This window comes from Pleurodeles waltl, chromosome 1_1 (genome assembly GCF_031143425.1).
Source record: "Pleurodeles waltl isolate 20211129_DDA chromosome 1_1, aPleWal1.hap1.20221129, whole genome shotgun sequence".
NCBI classification, from domain to species: Eukaryota; Metazoa; Chordata; class Amphibia; order Caudata; family Salamandridae; genus Pleurodeles; species Pleurodeles waltl.
The window spans coordinates 334,815,742-334,838,228 of NC_090436.1; the positions used below are offsets into that span (position 1 = coordinate 334,815,742).

Here is a 22,487-nt window from a genome sequence, read left to right on the forward strand (position 1 = left end):
TCCCCATTGAGAGAGCACTTTTTGATCTGGGAATGAAACTCTGTCAGAGTGGCTACTGGTCTGCACAAAGGACTCATCTGGACTGCCTTTCTGTTTGTTGCCCTCCTGCCTGGTGTTTGTTGGGTGGCCTAAAGGACTCATCAGGATTGCTTTTCTGCTATTGGCCTGTTGTCAGCCTGCCCCTTAACCCTGTCCCAGTCAAGGCACTGGCCAGGAGAAACCGCCCACCTACTTGGTTGTGCTGGCCGACCTACCCTCTTTGTGCCCCCATTCCTGCCTCTCAAGGAGCCTAGCGCAGTGTGCCTGCCCTTTGGCCTCTGGCACCGGAGGACTGCCTTTTGGTAAGTCTCTGGGGAGAGTTTGTAGCGCTGGATGAGCACTTGGCACCAAAGGCCTACCTTCACTAGCGCCCTTTCCCTCCTGTCTGGTGCCATGATGGGAGAGTGTGGGGCGCTTTGCTCCTGAAGCGGAGAGAGGTGCCGGGAGAGTGCATTTGTCTGATTTCTTAAGTGCTGCACTTGAACTGCCCCCACTGGCTGCACCGCGAGAACCCCTTCCCAGGAGAGCACCTTACTTAATTTCCACAACTCTTCCAATTTTTCACGGTAAAGAGTAATGACCTTTTCATTTCTAACATTCCAACAGTCAGCCAATCGAAGCACTCACTGAACTTGCTGGGATCCTCTCGGCCAATAACGGGACCCTATTTTTGATTTTGCGCTCTTGCGGGTGGCTTGTGGGACTCTTGTGACCCCCAACTGCCAAAATATACAATTTATTTTTTACCCTTAATTTCTCAAAAACTACTGAACGGATTTATACCCAATCACAAAAAGCACAATCTGTGGGCTAAAATCTAGGCTTCTGACAAATTTAGTGTAATTCCATTTTCTAAAACCTGTCTTAATGAAGTCTATGGAAAATGCATGAGGATTTCACATTTTAGGGCCCCTCTGTTTTTCTCGGCCCCCTCTTGACAGATCACCCAGAAACTTTCCAAGAAGGAGCTGAGGTAGATGAACAATTCATCAAATGGGGCTAAAGTTTTTAACAAACTAAAGAATGCTCCATCTATGGAAAAGCAGACCTTACTATAACTACCAAGTGGCTGCCATTGTTTATTTATATATATATATATATATACTTATTTATGTTATATATATATATATATATATAATCTGCTGATATGTGTGTGTGTGTGTGTGTATATGTGTGTGTGTGTATATATATATATATATATATATATATATATATATATATATATATATTTTTTTCCACTGAAAGAAACAAAGGTTACAGGGACATTACAGTTAGGTTCTGAATTTATTCGTACAAAACCATAGAAATTCAGCAGTTCTAGTTGGAGTTCTTTCAAGTAAGTAAAGCGCGCAACCTAAGGTACTAGAGTATGTATGTCATCCATGTTATAACGTGGAGTAATTAGCTGTGCGTGGCTAAGTCTGCGACCTTCACACTGAGCTACTATGTTTTTTTTATTTTATTTTATTTATTTTTTTTAAAACATTTTAAGCCCTTTATGAGCTATATGGTACCGCAAGGGAGCCCTTAAGGGATCCCTGCGGTCCCTCCTTAATTGCTAATTATAAATATTTGTAATAAATGCCCTTCCGGGCTACCTGACACTGCAGGGAAAGCCTTAAGGCTTCCCCTGTATGCAGTGCCATTGTTTCAGCAAACACGGAGCTGCTGTCAAAGCATGCAGGGGACAGAAATAAAAGCTCTGCTGAGGATGGCAATGTATCAATCCTATGCTTAAAGATTTTGCTGTACAAATGGCACTGTGATGATTCTATGCCTAAAACCTTTGCTAGCTACACAAACATTTCAGATGAGAAAATCTAGAATGTTGCTGGTGTTGCAGAGTGCTGACTACTGGAGCTGCACTCTACTGGAACTACCCACAGTTTTCAGTTTTCGCTTCCTTTTTTGTGTGTGTGTGTGTGTATATGTATGTGTGTGTGTGTGTGTGTGTATATATATATATATATATATATATATATATATATATATATATATATATATATATATATATGTATATTTGAACCACAAAACAATACAGAGAAAATACAGAAACAAGCATTCACCAAGCACATACACAACAGATAACACGTTTTATTTAATTTGCAAACAAATACAAAAAAAAAAAAAAACATTTTTTATTTAATAGTGAAGTTGGATCTTTTGAAGTTCCACGCATTATTTTGAGGATACTAATTTAAATTTTAGCCTCAAATTTAAAATTCCTTGACATTTACAGAACGTTTTAAAATTTTCAGTTGTACATTTAGCCACTTTATCTACATGCACTTTAATAATCTGTTAATATTGGTTAATTTTCTAAGCAATCACGGCCCCCCTGAGGATCCTTTGCGGACCTCCAGGGGTCTTCAGACCACAGGTTGGGAACCACTGACTTAAAACATAAAAACCCTTGAATATTATGTTTAAATTTGTAACTCACTTTAAATCCGTACTTTCCTCAGTGATGTTATTACACCGTCACATTTTTTCCTTTCTTGAGGATACTGCTGATGTGTGATTATCACCCAAACTGCTTACCTTATGAATATAGCATAACTCAATAAATTATCAGCATGATTGGACCCTGGATGGCAAGATGGCCTCTGACAAGATGGCTTCCGCCTTGATGTCTTATAAGAGCCTTCTTTCTTATGAGGTTTTAAATGCTTTTCTGTGTTATAGTTTTTACCAGGGCCTTATTATGACCCTGGCGGTCACCAGACCTCCAGGGTCACGGTCGGACCGCTGTCAAAGCGGCGATCTGACAGCAACATTACGACCATGGCGACAGTGCCACAATCGGACTGCCGGCACCTCCACTTTTTGACAACCTGGCGGTGCCAGTCCGCCAGGGCATCACTGCCCTAGGGATTATGACCTCTCTCCACCAGCATTTACATGGTGGTTTCACTGCCATATAAATGCTGACTGGGAGGGCTGCAATACCCATGCACTTGGCATGGGCAGTGCCAGGGCCCCCATGGCCAGCCCCTTGCGCAAATCACTGTCTGCTTTGCAGACAGTGATTTGTGCGACGGATGTCGGTGCACCCGACCCGCAAGAGCATTGCCTCTGGCGCCATTATGTGCCGGCGTTAACGTTGTCGTGCGTTTTCCGCTAGCCCAGCGGGAAACACATAACAGGGCCAGTGGGAAGGAGACCTGGCGGCCTTTTTCTCACACCAAACTCCTAAAGAGGGCCTTAGTGTCGTCGAATTGTATGAAATTAATTATGTAAAGGTGTGAGTTTAGATTCTTTCATACTTGTAGACCCTTTCCTTCCATTTATGTTGAGTGTTCAATGGGTAAGCGATGTGGCATAATATTAAGACCGGTTTAGATCGTTGGTGGTATTTGTTGATGGATGACTGTATGTAGAAACATATAGGAGAGAGACAAGTCTTTTGTAAGGATAATATTAAGACCGATCAAGTCTGAACTTATTGTTAATGCTTTCCTTTCTCTATTTGTAACTTAATAGGACTGTCACATTTTTAAGTACAATATTACTCTATTCCTTGATAGTTGCTGAGCAGTGCTGATGGAAAGCCGGATAATTTCTTGTACTCTACTTGGGCGTCACCTTTCTTGTTCTACACTTAGTTTGGTGTTCTTTGATTTCTTCCTAGTGCAGAGGCATAAAAGGCATCCTTTTCTACCTTCTGTGGCCTTCCTGGGTGTGAGACCTGATACTCTTGGTTTATGATACAGTTTACCTATTTGCTGGAGAGTGGAGTTGGTGGCCAAAGGTTCTTCAGTTTATCGGGTTGGGAGGAGGAGATGTTTGGATAGGAACAGACAGTGAATTGATGTTGTGGACCTAACTTTTTGCTTACATGTCTGCTTTATCACCTTTCTAAATTGGATCAGCTAGAGAACATAAACATGGTATTAACTTCTTGTTCACAACTACTACAGGCTATTTGTTGCCTTTAGCCACAAATATACCGCTGCTTTATCAGCCATTGGCTGACAACAGTTATAAGGTTCTGTATAATTTGTAAACCGAAATACCCTCCTCTTCCATGATTTTCTTTTTTTTTTTTTTTTTAAGTGTGCACTTTAGAAGGAAATTTTAGGATCATTTCCTGCTGCTCAGTGATGTGGACTGATGCAGCTGCAGCTTTGCCAGTTTTGCTGCATAGCACTGTTTCTGGTTCTCATTTGTATGTCAATATCAGCAGAAGTAAGACCAGTATGTTGCACTTTATTTGAGGCCAGCATCAGATATGTCATCTATATGAACACATGAAGCTATAATTATGTTTGTATTTGAGATTTGTAAAGTGCACTTTCATCTGAGGGTCTCTTGGTGCTAACTCCGAGTTTATTAAAGGACAGAAATATGAATCAACAGATTAACAAAGTTTTGATGGCTTTACAGAATGAGTTTCATGCACTGCATGGCATAAGGCAGTGAATTGCAAATATATGGTGCTGAAACAGAGAAGTGCATACTTCCAAGACAAGAGTTCTGAAAGCAAAACACGCAAAAATGCACAGAAGCAGACAAGCTGATTTTTTTTTTTTTTTTTGTGGGATTATAATTTGGCAGTTTGCAGATGATGATAATCTCTGACATTTAACTACATGGAATACGGTGAAGGATTCAAAGACCCTTGAAGGTGATGCACTGCAGAATGAAAAACCAGAGTACATCATGTAATGAAGGCCTTGCATGGAGAAAAATAAGGGGCACCGATAACTGGCATGCAGCCTGAATTTGTATTGTTTGCAGACAAGACAACAGCAAGGCTTTAATGCCTAAGTAAAACTTGTTACAGTAGTCTAGGCTTAAACAAATCAGAATTGCAACACAGTCATGCCTGCAATTTATCAGAAGCAGGTGAATTGTAGGGCACAGGCCTCTCATGTGTGACATACAGGAGAAGGCTACAGGGGAGGCTGGGTTATCCAAATGGAGAACAGTGTTCCCGCCGATGCATAAGATCTTAACTATTATGGTAAGCAGAGGACAGGTGCCAATATCCTCTGGCCAGAAGAGGGGTGCCAAAAATTGGATTTACCACTGTTGACTAGCACTTCTGTTTTGTATGTATTACGTTTCCTCTATTGGTGTCCCCCAGTACCGCTTTGAGAGAATTTTGAAGAATTGCTGAATCAGTAAGAGGTTTTAATAAAGATTAAATAGGTATGAGGAGTGTGTGGAGCCCTGAGGGACTTCCCAAAGATAAGTAATAGATGAAGTATGATACTTACTTAGCCTTAGTTTTTTTGAGAGTTCACTTAAAAGGTAAAAAAAAAAAAAGTGTGACACCTTCTCCTTAAACCTAGCAAGACAACCTAGGCTGATACGAAATGCCCAGGGAAAAAAAGGATAAGCTAAGTATCTCCAAGAAAATGGGTGCTGGAAGATCCTGAAAACAGTAAAAATGTATAGGATCAGTGGAGAATCCTGACCTATGTTAAGATGTCTTGTGTAAAACAAAAGGCATGTTTGGCAATTGAAAGTTTGCGCAAGTGTTTGGTCGAAGGTAAATGTCTGAATGGGAGGTAGGATGACCCAAGACTGATTTGCTGTGTCTGCTCTAATAAGATCACATTTCTGTACAAAATACTCTTACAGTTCATTGCCAAAGGGTTGATTACAAGGGAGTTTCTTTTATTTGATGAACTGGCAGGTACAAGTGCACAAAAACTTTTAAAAACTCCTTTTGTTTGTTACCCACGTTCACTGTTTTGGGTCAGGAGTAGTGACTTTTTGTGGCCTTGATGGAATGTTTGTATCAGATGATCTGTATTTGGATTGCAGAACTTCATATGTGTGCCTGAAATTTATTTTAGTTTCTGACACCCTCTAGAGCAGAGGTGTTAAAATTGGAGGGCCTCAAATGACCCCAGGGGGCGCCAGTCTCTGGCCAAAAGAAACATTATGCAGATGAAAGGGCCTTGTTTTAAGCAGAAGCATGTTATTGTATTTTTTTTTTTTTAAAGGCCTTTACTTCAGATGTTATAAATCAGTTTCCAAATGCATTATAATATTTATTAAATGTTAATATAGCGTTCTATGTTCTTCATTATAAAAACAATACCTTTGCATTTACATATTTATTTGCACCCTACTTTAAGTAAGCATTTATTTGGCATTCTTATGTTATGGGAAACGTTTGATCCAGGATAAATTCAGACTTTGCCAAATAGTTCCTGGCAGCTGGTGCATGTCCTGTATTGCAATGGCAGCAGGCCTGTAGAAGTGGAAGAATACAGCCAACAGCCAGTAGTATGGTAGTGTGAGAGAAGTATTAATTTGGGCTGAGATTGTTACTCTCAAAGCTAGTGATGGCCAAGAATGTTCCTAATCTCAAAGGGAGAAGAAAAGCTTTTTTTCTGCCTGCTTGTAGCTATACAAATTTCTAAATACAGTCCCCAGTCCCACCAGAAAAAAGCTGGATTCCAAGTGTTCCTTATGATTTATTCCGACCAACAAAAGGTGGTTGTCTACTTTATACAAATACAAACTGCCCCTAAACCAGTAAGTTTGTTGGCTTCTTCCCACCCCTTTTTTTTGTAGATGACAGAGGAAAGCAGATCATTGGAATTTTTCAAAGATTGTTGCAGCAATCAATTGCTACTCATAACGAAATGGAATAGAAAAATTGCCCATCCCTATTGAACGTATTGGCGAAGAGGAGGTGAACAAAGCTGCCATTTGATGAAGGACCCTGAACAAAAGTACAAAAGTCCACTCTGTGTGTATGGTACATGATAGTTTGGTTTCACCAAATCTGGGTAGGCGGCAATGTTTTTGAGCATCCTCCTTAGTTTGTACAGCGATGCAAACATGCCTCGGACTACCTAATTTACCATTCTCTAATCTCAGTCTCTTTATGGTAATGCAGGCAAGTCTTTTTGCCCAAATTCACTCCTGTCCTCTTGGCTTCAACGATGCTGCATCTAGTGTTGGGTAGGCGGATAGATTATGTCGGAAGTCTGAATACTTCTCTCCGTTTTAACTAAGATCAAATGTATTTGCATGTGCACACAACAAACTTCTTTGTATGCAATAATTTCGCAATCACTTTGCACCAGTCTAACTAGGAAACTTGTGAAATGGATTCTATCATCACCCCTCACAAAATGGTTGTTCACTTCCTATTAAATAAATAAATGGCATTCCTACAAATTCCACAGTACAGGAGCAATAAGATCAACGCTCATTTATTCTGTGCAGTAGATGTTCATGATTGAGGAGCCATTCCTATTATTACCAATATACTTCTGTAGAAGTGTAAAATCTACTTGCTCGACCTACAAGATGGTATTGTTAGATAATTATATTCTATAACTTTCTCACATTACGTTGATCATGGACCTGCTTGCCTCTAGACATTAATCCAATGCAGCTGTAAGTCCAAGTGTGAATTGTGATGCTTGATCCTTAAAGTCTTGCCATACACTGAAACATAGACCGGTTAGGGTATTTACTTTGCCTTCAAAACCATACGTATTTGGTGCCCAAATCTTGATGAGCGAAGTGCTCTAAAAAAATGATAAGTCAGTACAAATATAGCATGAGCTACCTTGTCACGTATCCTGTTCTGCCTGTCAGAGTCACCAGATCCTTGGGGTCTGTGAACTCTCCCAACACTTCCACCACAAGACAGCTCCAATACTCTGATTAGATTTGTCACAGTCTCTAAGAGAGTCCAAGTGGGGAAAGGGGATTAGGAAGGGAACAGCTGGGAAGGAGACCTGTAGGAAGCAAAAGGTTAAAACACACAAGCGTAAAAATAATCTCTCATGAAAACAGTACTATACTATGACTCTAAGCATCATCACTCTGAAGACATGAATAACCTTAAGAATGAATCTTATAAAGACTAGACACTTTTTATGACTGAATACCTGTGGGAGAAAACAAGAGGAGTTAAATATAACTTTCAGGTTGAAGTACTTTCTTTAGCATGAATATCAGGAAAACTATCTGAGTAAATTCTGAACCTTCGTATAATTCTTATTTTAAGAATACATATTAGGAACACACGACATTTAAATTAGAACTCTGGACTTCTTTGTTCTCTCTAAATGTTGAAACATGAAATGCGCACATTGTAGATTTCCACATAGGTATTTAAACCCCCATAGAAGGATTGAGCGCCATGAATAACACCACATAGATTCAAGGAATAAATCATGTGACTTGTCAACTCGAATACTTCCAAATAAATGCCTTAGAATGGTAGCGCACAATGAACAACATGCATTAAGCACAAGGAAAGAATCGCGCATCTTGCCGATTCGAGTGCCACCATGAAACTGCCAAGGAATGGTGGCGCACAATGTATATCATGAATTAGTACACAAGAAAAGAATCGTGCATCTTGCCGATTCAAGTGCCACAATGAAACTGCCAAGGAATGGTAGCGCACAATGTATATCATGAATTAGTACACAAGAAAATAATTGCGAGTCTTGCCAATTCGAATGCCACCATGAAACTGCCAAGGAATGGTAGCGCACAGTGTATATCATGAATTAGTACACAAGAAAAGAATTGCGCATCTTGCCGATTCGAATGCCACCATGCAAATGTAATGGAAAAGTCCAAACGCACATTCGCGAGAGCAAATTATTTTAGCAAGAAAAAATTAGGGCCAAGAGTTTGAGCGTCATTGATACGTAGTCGGGGGCCCAGCCCAACCTCCGTCTTACCGCCCTGATCAAGAATCACCCAACGAGTGAAAGGGCGAGGCCTGGAAAATCAAAGTAGGCCACCGGAACAGGAGCTCAGGAAGTTGCTGCTGCTCTGCACCGGGACCTCTGAATAGTGAGCATGTGGAGCTGGGCTGGTTCCCTTTTATAGAGGCTTGGCCCAGCCCACAACCACACCCAGGCATGCTGCAGGGAAAGCTTCTAGAAGGCCCTGGAAAGGGACCACACCCTGACTCACTCTGAAAGCTTGCAGCAATACATTGCAAATGGACAGTATTTATAAGCACCTTAAAAATGATTCTTCAGGATTGAATTCTGCAATGCAAAAGGTTAAACAATAACATATCATCACAATGCATAAATTACATTATCTTGAGAGTGTTGGGTTTTTGCATTCTGGTTGCCCGTAGAGTGTGCACTGTCCTAGTGTTGACACTGCCTTATTAAGTATAGAGTACTGCTGCTTTTCATTAGGCAACATTTTTTGTAGAATGCAGCACACTTGTATTTGGAAATATTTTTGTTGCACAAGATAAAATCAAGGGAGTCCAAATACTGCTGGTATTCATCTGAGTAGAAGATTGCATAAAGTTTTTTTCTTTCTAGCCTGTTTCAGCTGCTTCTGTAAATTACCACACTGAACTTGTTATATCATTCCTTCAGACAGTTATTTAATGGACAGTTCACCTTGACCTATAACATTTTTTTGCACAGATAACGTCAAAGGAAAGGGTTGGAATTAGGTAGCTGCCTATGTGTTGCACATGTTTTTTTTTTGTTTTTTTTTTTTGCATCTACCCATAGGACCTTTTTCATGAGTCCTAAGGCTCAACTGTTGAGCCCAAAATTGAGCTGGAAGGCATTTCCATATTAATACAAGTTATTAATGAAATGTCTAGCCAGTGCTTAATCGTTGAAAAGAAAAATGAATTTCGTTAAAGCATATACAATTTAATAATAGTACTGTTCATAATATTTCAGAAGCACCAAATAAAGTTGTGTATTATTAATGCCCTCCAGCAATTAATGAGGAAGGTGTTTAGGCTGCCTCTTTGTTGTAACCTCATAAGATGCTCCTTTTGTCACTTTTCCCATTTTGCATCTAGGGGGTTACCTTTGACAGGGATTTGGAATGTTTTTTGGGGTGGGGAGAGGGAGGGTGACATGGTTGTTGATCACTTCTGGTGATTCTCCCCTCCCTATCAGTTTGGTCTTTATCCTTCAGCCCCTTTTTGATTTCTCGTGGGTAGCACAACACCTTTTGTTAACTCTCAGTAGGGCAAGCAATGCTTGTGTTTTTCTGGTATTTCAGCAGGACTGCCCTGCCTCTCGACTGGTGCACAAGTGGCATCCTAAGGAAGCTACGTTGGAGTGGCAGGGTTTTTGTGCTACAGTGAGTCCTGAAGCTTGTGATCTTCCTCTGTCCCATACACAAAATCCACCATCCATACAAGCTAGTTGCCCACATAGAGTGAGTACAAAGATCCAGAAGCAGGTTTCTGTCAAAACACTTCTCCTCCTCCTATTTATTTTTTGTGAGGACTATGGATGGTGGTCGGGTTTCTCTTGGCTCCTCTTCTTCTTAGCCCTCTGTAGCAAAACTTGGCCAAACAAGAGTTTTTCTGTCCATAAAGGCACACAGTCTCCTTACACCGTAAAGCCACTTTGAGAACTTCTGGGCCTCACCCTTGCAGAGTAGTGCAAGTCCTGCCCTGGCTCTAGATTCAACCTCTTGGGTTTGGCTCATTCATGGCCCCTTCCCTTCTGAGCAGCGACTCTTTAAGCAGCATCTCTTGGAGCAGCAACTGTATTGAAGCAGCGTCCATGTAGCCTTTTGATAGTCTTAGTTGAAGATTCCAGGTTTCTGGTCCTAAGCATAGCATGGGGAGTTGGCAGTGAAGATCCAAACCCTGGTAAATAGTTTCTTATTGCCAGTGGTGTGGAGACCGTGGTGTCCCATAGAGAAACGTGGCATACTGACTAGAATTTTCAGTCCCATCTATTTACTAAAAGTTGAAAACTGTAGTTGTATATTCCAGTGGTTACCAACCTGTAGTCTGGGGACCCATGGGGGGGGTCTGCAAGGCCTCAGGAGGTTCACCACTGCTTAGAAAGTTAAATAATATTAACAGATTAACAAAGTGTATGTAAATAAAGTGGCTAAATGTGCAATTGAAAATTTTAAAACGTACTGTAAATGTTGAGGAATAGTTCTGGGCAGTTCTGCGCTATTTGTTTATTCTAGTCCGACTGTTCCAGCCAAGGTCTCTGTTACAAACTGCTAGCAAGAAGGTGGGGTGAGGCGGAGGGCAGTCAGGAGAGAAATGAAAGGGAGGATGTCCCACTTAACTATCTATTGACTGTAGGGAGTGGCACAGCTAGCCTTTCAGTGAACAGTAAGCCTGGTGCAAACTCTCTAGCTTCAGAGATGACTTTGTCTTCTCTCATCCACACAAAAACATCTGACCCACATCAAAGGATCCCATGAATATCCTGCAGTTTCCCTGATATTTACTTCTACTGTCTCCTACATTTGAGTGATATCTAAGATGAAGTGCTGGAGACATTGCAAAGACAAAAGTTATTCTCGTTTGGCTCTTGCCACGTGTAGCGCACACTCCAAACAATTCCTAACCCTCCCCCCCCCAACCCCACACAATAAATATTTATAAGGCATCCATGTCCCAGGTAGATGGAAGAATGACCCAGTTGCAAAGGACTGGCAGGCCAATTTAGAAAGGTGATTGGGGGCAGTAGTAGATGTAAGAGATTAGCTAGTAAGTTGGCAGCAGCGGCCTTTCCGTGCGGGCTGAGGGGCCACGCCCCCACCTTTTTCCAGGCAATGACCTTTGTTCAGCCTGACAGACACTGGTTCAGGTCAGGCAGCCAGGCTACACATGCGCTAAATGTGAAGCTCCTGGCTGCCTGAGCTGAACTTATCCAGGCAATGGATTTCACAGCCCTGTGAGCATGACTTTCTCAGCCTGGCAAAGGTGCCTTGATGCCATCCTCCTTGTGAGGAGGGGGAGCATCACAGACTGCCTCAGACCTGGGTGCTTCAGTTTTAAGCCCTGAAGTTCTCAGGAGCGAGTGTCAATCAGTGACACCTTGTCATAGAGTGGGGTGAGGTCTGTAGTCTCACTTAATCCCACCCCACTCTGTACTTAGATTAGGTCTGCTTCCTTATCTCATTGGCTGACATTAGGTTAGCCAATGAGGGAAGGCAGCAGTCCAAACCCTCCTGTCCTCTGAGGCTTGGGACTGCTGCCTTTCCTCATTGTTGACCTAGGGTCAGCCAGTGAGGGAAACGCAGCAGTCCCAGTCCTTCTGGAACCTCCCAGGCTTCCCTGTCTGAGAGCTGCTGCTGAGGTAAGTTTCATGTGTTTTTTTTTTTTATGTTTGATGTGGGCGTGCATGTATGAATGTGTGTGCATTTGATAGTGAGTGTTGTGAATGGGTGTGTGTGAATGAATGGGTGAGTTAGGTGTATGTGTGCGTACGCCCCCTTCCTGGTAAGATTACCGGCCGCTGCTGTAAGTAGGCCTGGGTGAAATTTTAATTATGCCAGAGTAATCAGAATCGTTTTTCATCACTGTTGTGATGCAGTTACTAAGAATTATGCAATTTCACTGTTCAGGTAATATGAAACACAAGCGCCTACCGAAGATTACGGGTGCTAGCTGCTGCTGTTTCTGTTCTTTTGCACTTTGCACAAAATGCATCCTCTGGTTCATTTCCTCCTCTTTTAATTTTACTGTAATTTTGTGTAATTACACTACAGAAAATTATGCTAGTTACCCCCACCCCTACTAGAAAGCCTGTCTTGCTTCCATACTGATTATTGCTGCCATCACAGTCCATATTATTCAGCTGTTAAATTCTACAGAACACTCACTTAGAACTCAACTCATGTCACAAACACCTTTTGCGTGCATGCACAATTGTTTATGTTGAGATGGGGGTCAAACATCTAGATCCTGCTAAGATGAACTTGAGGCAGGAGTGCACTCTTTCATGCCATATAGAGTACCTTTCTCAGTCACAGGCTCTGCCCACGTTTGTATTACTTAAAGTGAGTAAAGCGAAATAGGTGGGGGTAGTTTAGCCTTCGTGTAGCCAGTTATCACGAAGAGAGAGATTATGTGTGTGTGTGTATTTATTTAGATAAATGTATATAGAGATATTATTCAGAAGCACCAGCTGATCTCACTTAAGATGACTTTAAAAAAACATTATATTTTCCCTTTGCAGCATAACAATTTACATTTGCTTATAGTTTGGAAGGAAACATTTTACTGCTTACTTGTAATGTTCCCAACAGCAAGGAAGAAAGCACTTTCTATTCCCCGCCGTGTTTATTTTTAGACGCGAGAATATAGACCTGACTGAAGGTTTTTTTTTTAGGCTTCTTAGCTTCAGTGTTGACATAAGAAAAGTGCAGGGAATTGAGTTTTTAAGTGACCGGGTATCTATTGTAAGTCTTTTATGCTAACGGTGTTAACCTTAAGCTGTGTATTAAGAATAAGAAATGTCCGAGTCCACGTTAACCTTTGTTCTGTTACACTTGTCACTTTAGTTTTTTCTGTCAATATATGATTCTGTTCCTCCTCAGCAGCATCACAATTCGTTTACCTACCAAGACAATCATGAAAATAACTTTTCGTCGTTGATATTCCCTCGGAAGTTAAAGTATCTCATTTTCAGAAATGATGTATTGTATTCGGATTATTTCTTGATACTAATGTAGATTTTATTTAGGACTACGATGGGGTGTGTTCACTAAATGTGTAGCAAGGATTCACAATACAAGAACAAACCTGCTTGTCTGGTTCTCAGGTCTGCAAAAGACTCCGTAGCCAAACATGACATCAGCTTTTCTTGTTGACATGTATCTTAGCAACGGCGCTCCTCGTGTTGCAAACGTAGTCGGGCTGCTCAAGCGATGCACTCATTTGTTATAGCAACACAGATTGGCTGCACCGTGAGGGCAACTTTTTAGTGAATTTTGGGCGCAATTTGTTAATTACTGTGTGATTAGATTTAACGACGATCCATCCATGAGATTGGGATGTGAAACTGATTGCTAATAATTACATTTTTGTACTTTAAGTTTTGGCTACCTTTTTATGGCTCCTCCTTCATATTTTCAGCTTTTAGGCGGTCTTCGGTCACAAGTTGAGTCCGTGTTCCTGTAGAGAATCGTAACACATGGGGTAAACAGGTTTCCAGTGATGGTTATCACTTGTTTAAAGATTCTCAGTCGCTAAATTAAAAGCATGTTTTTGCGTTCTGTTTTTGCGTTCTGTGTAGCTCGACTACGGTAAAATATATTTCTAAACGTACTACACAAGAATGTGTATGTATAATAATACCCCCGAGCTTCAAGCTGCTGTTGAGCCACATTGTAATGACAGGCTTATAACCTATATCAGGACAATAAACCTCTCTATACTTAGTGGGGTCCTCTGTGTGCGATTACGAGTGTCAGGACCGCAAAATCCTCGCAATAGGTTTTGCAAATGTGTGGAGGAGGGGATGCAAATAGCAGTCACATGGTGCAGAACTACTTAAAGGTTGCATATTGTGATTCTTTTTAAAATCTTTGTTAAATCAAAATGTGCTCAATCTACATTAAGACAATGTATATTATTCCCACTGACCATTGATATTACAGTGGAGGTGTGCATATGTACAATGTGGCACGACAATTCTAACCGCATTACAATTGCTTTGGAGACAACCTTGATTACTGAACTCCAAGCAATACTAATAACCCAGCTACAAGAATAGATTTCATCACACCGCGAGTCATGCGTCCAGAAAACTCATTCATGAATGTGATGTGACCGTAAGGTCACATCAGAGAGCTGAACTTTTCCGTTTCCCAATTTTTCTCTTCTACAGCTGTGTTTCGTCGTTTACATGTCTCATGTTAGCAAAGGTTTAGATTGGAGTCCTGCACATGTGCGTTTGTGATTTCTGATAGTCCTCTTTGCGTGAATCTAAAGCAAGAGTTCATGTGATCGATGCTATGGATTGTTCGGCTTTTTTCCTCATTATGTATAGTCAATGCAACACGTGTGTTATAGAAAAATATGTATTTCTACTACTTAAAAAACCTGCTTGCAAATCCTCTCTATGCACAAGACTCGTGGTTTCTTACAGCAGAACTTGGGGCAGGGAATCCTTCGAATGTTTTATGCATTTGCCACCTTAGCAATTTCAATAATCTAAAAGCTAACAGGCAACTCCACAATGATCAAACCTTAGCATAGGTGTAGTGAATATGTTTTTGACACAACAGAGGAAGACTTCTAGTAGAAGCTAGACACAAACACAATAAATTCAGTCTTAATTTAAAACAAGCAGAATACCACCATCCTCCGTGCGCGCACACTCATTGAAAATCCACTCAGTGTATTTGTGGTGGTATTTGGTTGGAATTGCATGGGGTATTGTTGGACCTGGCCCTTTTTGCAGGGTTATCCCTAAACCTTTTGCCTTCTTCCGCCTATTTTTTCTGGCTTGTTTTGGTTGGCTGTAGGAGGCTGGACACTTTAACACTGCTAATTAGTGCTAAAGGCACTACGCTGTCTGTCTAAAATGTATTGGTGATTGGTATATCCATGATTGGCATATTTGATTGACTAGTAAGTTCCTAGTGTAGTGCACCAGGTGTGCCCACGACTTGTAAATCAAATGCTACTAGTGGACCTGCAGCACTGATTGTGCCATCCACACGAGCAGCCCTGCAAAATCTGTGTGTGCAGCTTTAAACTGCTATTTCGACATGTCGGGTGCACCCACTAGCCAGGCCCAAACCTTCCCTTTTTCTACATGTACGTCACCCCTAGGGTAGGCCCATGGCAACCCCATAGGCATAGTGCAGTATATTTAAAAGGTAGAACATGTGCTTGTGTGGTTTACATGTCCTGATAGTAAAATACTGCTAAATTCAGTTTTCACTATTGCAAGGACTATCTCTCCCATAGGGTAACATGGGGATTGTCTTGAAATATCTTTCAAGTGTAATTTCCCATTGGGAGCAGATAGAGAAATGGAGTTTGGGGTATCTGAATTCACCATTTAAAAATAGATCTTTTGGTGAAGTTGCTTTTTAAATTGTAAGTTTGAAAAAGACATTTTTAGAAACGGGAAATTTTCATGCTTAATCATTCTGTGCGTCTGCCAGTCTGTGGAATACACGTCTGGGTCAGGATGACAGTTGGGCTGTTTAGAGCAAATTTACAGTCACACAAAAAGAGCTGATGTGTGCCCTGCATTTCCTGATGGGTCGTCTTGAGCTAGATTGGTGGGAGGAGCAGAGACTTGCACCCGAATAGAGCTGTGTCTGTCCTTACACAAAGCAGTCTCTGAACCCCTGGAGTGTGTCTAGGGCCAGGGCAGGTAAGGCAGGGGTCTTGTGCACTACAAAGACTTCGTCTTTGAAGTAGGCAAACTTCAAAGAGAAAATGGGTACAAGTACTGGACCTCTGACTCCACAAAGTCAGAACACTTCTGGACTGAGGACATTTTGCCAGGAAGAAGAGCTGGATGCTGTAGGAGGGACCACAACTGCCTGCTGCTTTTGCTGCTTCTGTCCTGGAAGTGAAAGGACTGGACTTTGCTTTCTACATCCTGCTTTCCACAATTCTCCAAGGGCTTGAGTTGAGCTTGCCTCATATTAAAAAGTCGCAGGGACATCAAAAACTTCACCTGCCAGAATATGGTCTCCTGTGCTGAGAGCCCTGTCCTGTCAAGTGGTGCCAAATCCAGTCTGGGTCCTTGAAGGAGGTTTTTTGTGCTGCAAGGAGAAAAATCCACGCATCGACTCACAGCGTCATTCCAAACCAACGCATCGCTGTAAGGATTTGAGGCATCACCGCTGCCCGTACTGGAACTGGGTCCCCGCTTGACGCAACAACCACAGTTTTCAGTGCAGGCCCCAGCTTTCCGTCGCATAGCATCAGAAGAACCACCACTAGGTGAGTTTCGAGCACTGCATCACTGAAGTCTGTGACTCACCGCCCTGACTCCAAAGCAGCGTCTGCGTCATTGCTGTCAGATCAACACATTGCGGCTTGACATTCAAAGCATCATCCATGGACATACTTTTACTTGTTAATTGACACCGCAGTAAGGAACCAATGTTTCGCGCCACACATGATGCATCACCTCCCCTACCTAGCAGTAAGGAACCAACGCATCACTTGCTCTTTCAACGCATCATATCCCCTGCGGCCTGCATGGCCTTTGTTTTTGAGGCATCTTAGGTACTTTGCCTCAGCCAAGCACTTCATTGATTTCAAGGAACTATAATTACATTTAATCTTTTAAAAGTGATATCTTTGCTTGTGAATCTTGGATGTTTGTCATTTTGGTCTTGGTTTACTAAGATCTGTATTGGCCGTTTTTTATAAACTGGTGTGGAGTACTTTTTTGGTGTTTTCACTGTGTTTCTTTGTGTGTGTTGACAAAGACCCTACACATTGCCTCTGAGATAAGCCTGACTGCTCGATCCAAGCTACCAAGGAGGTGAGCAGGGGTTATCTTAGTTGTGTGGCTCCCTTACCCTGACTTGAGTGAGGCTTCCTACTTGGACAGGGTGCAAGCCACTGCCAACAGGAGACCCCACTTCTAACAGGTATGTTATGATATTGTGTGTTGTGAATGCTGCAATGTGCTAATTTGATGAAAAGTGATGGTGTTAGGCTGTCTGTGTGTGTGTGTGTGTGTGTGTGTGTGTGATAGTTTCCACATTGCGGTGACAGACATATGTGCCCCACTTAGTTTTACATTGCCATGCCATATTGTTTTCAGACGACTCCCCATTCGTGATTAGGAGGTTGGGCATTATTTAAGTGTGGTTGCAGGGACTGCTACTCTCTGCTGTGACTGCTGGGCAGGAATGATAGGTGGGCTAACCATGCTGAGCTAAATAAAATGTGCCTGAATAGTAGCTGAAGGTGAACTCCATCTCCCTTCCACTCTACCTGTTGTACAATACTTGGTATCACATTACATTTGTCTCTCTTTAAATTCTTAATGGTGGTGTGCTTGTTATTATTGGTTGGTCCCAAATAACCTTTTCCTAGTTCTGCCTACTCAGAGTGTAGCACCTGTGCTTTCCATCAGCTATAGCATTCCATAATGTGCACTGCGAAATCTCAGTGTGATGTGCCCAGCCTGTTTTTCTGATGAGGGAGGGATCTTTCAGTTCATGAAGTGTACTCATTTGCTTATTCAAAAAAGGCCAAATAGTGGGTGCTAAATACATTCCATAGAAAACCATATATTGTTAATGGGAAGCATTGTCTATAAGAACATCAGGCCTGACTGCGTCCTGGTGTTTTGGTGTTGTGTGCTCCTAATTACCTAATGCCTAAGAGAGAAAGCATGCTCCTCTTCTCCCCCAAATGCTTGTTCTCGCATCTTGCTGCAAGCAGACAGCCCTATGAAAGCAGAAGAACGTGGCCCATGTAAGGAGTGTGATTTAGTCAAGCGGTGAGGAAGAGGGCGTGGTGTGACCATTGTGCACTAAGGTGTAAGAAAGACAAAACATTTAGTATGCTCTTTCACAGGAAGGTTGGCATTGGTAAAAATGCAGTTTTTTGCCTCTTGCATCATACACTGTTGCAATAAATCAGACATCTAATCAATGCATCATTGGGCACTAAAATGTAAAAAAAAAAAAAAGAAACGGCAGAAAAGCCCTAAATATGATCTTTTTTTTTTCTATTTTTTATTTCCATTGGAAGTCCTAAAATGTCTTCAGAGACCAAAGCTCCTTCTGTACATGTATTTGTTTTATGTGGGATTTATCAGCATGAGCTCTTTTTTTTTACTTCTGCTTGTCATGCATGAGTGCTAGTTGTGAATGCTTGGTTCTGTTAAACACACATTTTTGTGTGTAGTGTACATTCAGCAAACCGTAAAGTTCAGGGATCTCCAGCCTTTTCTGTAGTAAGAGCTATTTTTTCAGTGACAGTCATTGAGTGCTACTCTTATTAATTTTGTAATAGTTACCACATCAGGCAAGATAACCTTAATGGCCCTCTATTCAAGATTACCAGCAGTGATCATCTGCATGCATCAGGAAGGTTGCCAGCAGTAATTTAAAAAATGCTTTGTCAGTTAGGAATTCCTGTACATGAGTATTACACAACAGTCATAGCTGCAATGCCAGAGCGTACGTGGTAACACTGTTAATAATAAGCCATCATGATCACCACATGATTTGTCACTCATATCAGTTTTTTATATTTTTTGGAAACAACAATTTTTTTTCAACTACCATGAGTTCTGAAGATACATTTTCATCTCAAATAAACACTTTTTAATGTTTTCCATATGTTAATTCAACCAAAAAAAGATTCACATTTAGTAGGTGGGGCTGCACACAAGAGAGCTACTTACAGGTCTCTGGAGAGCCACCAGTAGCTCACAAGCTACTTGTTGGAGAAGCCTGATATAGTTCTAGTGTTATGGCTGAAAAGTTAATTACCTTCTTCCTCTCATAGGCCGAATACATCAAGCTATGGTTACATCTCTAAATGAAGACAATGAAAGTGTTACTGTGGAGTGGATTGAAAACGGAGACACGAAAGGAAAAGAGGTACATCACATTGGTTGTTAATGTGTCCTTTAATCCTATGTAATGACTATTTTTTCTCATTTCAAAATAGAATGAAATAGTTTGTGTGGTTATTACATCCATTATTATTTATATTATGTGGGTAGATAGATTACAAAACCTGGTTATTTTAGACCGTTTGCATGTTAGTCAGAGTCTAATGGAGTGCTGAAAAAATAGAGCTGTAGAAAGTGTCATTGGCAGGCAGCTGTCTGTCTGAATGCCTAGTTATTTATTTGGAAGCTTTATATTGTGTTTCATATATACACTGTGCAGATGAAAGAAAGTAAGACTGTCAATTAGCAGGTGTGTATTTGTCTGAAGATCATGACTGCTGTCTCTGCCTGAATAACTCAGTTTTGAGGAGTTTACTAAAACACAGATAGTTTGGTCTGGGCATCAACAAATGAGTCAGAGTATTTTGTAACTTTGGTCCGTTAACTCTTAAATATCTGCTTCAATGTTTTGAAGTAGTTGCCCTGAGTTCCCGAATGTCTCTGATGTAGAAATGCAGGAAAATAATGACAGAACGCACACGCCCATAACTAATGTGTTGTGAAGCTTCGTTCTCCTTCATGTTCCCATTTTGCTCTTACTCTCTGTTCCCTGTTGTCCAGTCCAAGTCTCACCTCATACTTTATTTGTCTGCATAGCTTTGGAATCTGATTAGAAGCAGTGCTGCCGAATGTCTTTCTGTTTCTGGAGGAGACCATTCCTAGAGGGATCACTGTAGTGCTGTTGAGAGAGAGAGAGACGCATAGGATCTTGTACCTTTGGTAGTCGCAATCTGACAGAACTAACATAGTCAATTCAAACAGGAATGTTTCATTGATTTATGTTTTGTATTGCATTTGTGGTTGATTTGTGTGCAGGTCTATGAATTGGTAAGAGGGTAGTGTTGCTCCTTACTTGTCACCACATTATGTAGAGACTTCCGGCTGGTTGTCTGATAGGCATGCATGATGACAGCTTGGAGAAAAAAACAGAATGGCAAACCTAACCTTGTATGGTGTAGGCAGTTGGTTGTCTATCAATTCTCATGTATGAAACATTCGCCTTTGGGAAATATCCTGATTTCTATCATCTGAGTAGAAAAAGTAGCCCCCCGCCCCTTCCTCCCCAAATATCTTATGGATGTTTTAGATTAAAAATGACTAGAAATTAATTCATGTGATTTCACAGCAGGGAGTTGGCACGAGTTGTAGGCTCAATTTCCCATCTCCTAGTTGTCTACAGTTATAATAATACATTTGTCAAAATATGCAGGTAGACTTGAGTTATACATTCTAGACATCCCTCCCCAGCATGTGTAAAAGTAGTTGAACTTGCTGTAGAGCCCGTTCTTCCCTCTGTTAAATCATCTTCAACCACCTCAAGCCTTTCCTCCCATGCTCATTCTGATCATGTCGGGGCTAAATGTTTTAGCAAACAAATAAGAGAAGCTGACCTTGAGCTATGGATATTGCCTGTTGAACTGTGATGTCAATGTGATCGGAAAGCACAAAGTATTGTCTTCTAACAATGAGGTGACAAAAAATATTTATTTTCTACTAATATAAATACATATTCTGCTACCTCTAGATGAAGATCCACTTAAAGGGAATAAGCCCCTTTGTGAAATGTGTTAAGCCCTGTTGACCAATGCACTAAGAAAGGCCCAGAAGTAATATTCAGGTAATATTCCAGAGGGAGAAAACAGCCTGTCTAGAACGGCAAGTTTGGTTATTCAGTGAGTAGCTCCAAATGCTACTCTAAGTGCTCAAATAGATGTTGAATTTAAGGAGTCAAAGTTACATATAAATGTGCTGAGCCTTTTCTGCTTCAGGCATGAGAAAGGACATCAAGTGTATTATATTTAAAGACACGAATGCTTGTGGCGCAACAATTATTTCCACTGTATTCAGAACAGGTAGCATAGAGGTGAAAATGTACTCTGATAGTGGCTGTGCTGGCCATATTTCAAAACAGCGCAACAAATCCATCTTAAGATGTAGTTAAATCAGAAAGACATTGAGCTGTGGCTAGCAAGAGTGCGGTGTTAGAAAATGGGAAAATGGACTACGGTGATGTGAGAGTGAGATAAGATAATTTCATACTGTGATAACCTACCCATGGAGAAATGTTTGGGTTTTAGTTTTGAGCAGGAGAGCAGCTACAGCGCGAGGAACAGCCACTATGAGGATGAAACCAAGGAGAGTGTTTTCGATTGCTCCTACCCCATACAAGATGCATGGTAGCAACTGCAGCTTATAAACAGGGCAAAAGTCTTTGCATTTCTGCATCAAGAGCTGAGAACTTCCAATATTTTTGATCCTGCACCAAAAACCCAGTGGCAAACCCATCTTTTTAATGGCAATAAAGTAAAAATTTTAGAGTAACCTGTAGTTCTCTAAGGGTGTGTGGAAATAGCTTATTTAAGATGTTCAAAAGTTTAGTCTGCTCCTCTAGCCCAATACAAAGGTTCTGGGGTGTTTTTCCTTACTTAATATTTCAGAGGCTTAACTATAGAAGCAAAGCCCATTTCCAATGAGTATGCCTCTTGAGAGATGACAACTTGTGGAAGACTTAAATCTAGTTTGGAGACAATTGTCTCTCCCCTACTAAGATGTTGCGACCTAAATGGTGATCGAGGGGAAGATAAAATTATAATTTGTCCCATGAACCGGATGCACCTTTTTACCTAGTTCAGTAAAGGGATATAGATATTAACGTTGGTTTAGTAAGTCAGACCGATTGCATATTAAACTACAGTAGATCATCCTGGGTGAGGATTTCCTAATCTTTCTTTAAAGATTCAGGGAAGATGAATGATGATTCAGCAACTGCTTGTGGGAGTCAACACCAAGTTACTGGTCTCCCAGAAAATGAGAACCTAAAGACTCGGTGGCTGTCCTGATGTATAAAGATAGAGAAAAAGGCAGAGCAAAGATCTGCAACAAAGAGCCATTTGATAGTATTTGGAGTACAGTGACAGTATGATCACAGGCACAGCTGGAAAACTGGGTATTGCAAACGCATAAATAGCTCTGAGATCTTGTACGTTTCTGTTTATGTCCCTATTGGGCTTTATGGGTAAAATAGGAGTATTTTAAAAAATATATTTTTATTTTAGTTTTATGATGAAATGGGTGTAGCAATAT

At 41.1% G+C, this 22,487-nt stretch overlaps 1 protein-coding gene across 5 annotated transcripts in view; it reads left to right on the plus strand.

The window, feature by feature from the left end:
* The window catches only part of KIF2A (kinesin family member 2A), a 282,224-nt gene that overhangs the window by 25,816 nt on the left and 233,921 nt on the right, over positions 1–22,487 (plus strand). For all 5 annotated transcript variants that reach the window (XM_069222597.1, XM_069222588.1, XM_069222608.1 and 2 more), the window contains exon 2: positions 19,235–19,329. In XM_069222597.1, the coding sequence (XP_069078698.1) occupies positions 19,235–19,329 (95 nt within the window). The remainder of the gene's footprint in view (positions 1–19,234; positions 19,330–22,487) is intronic.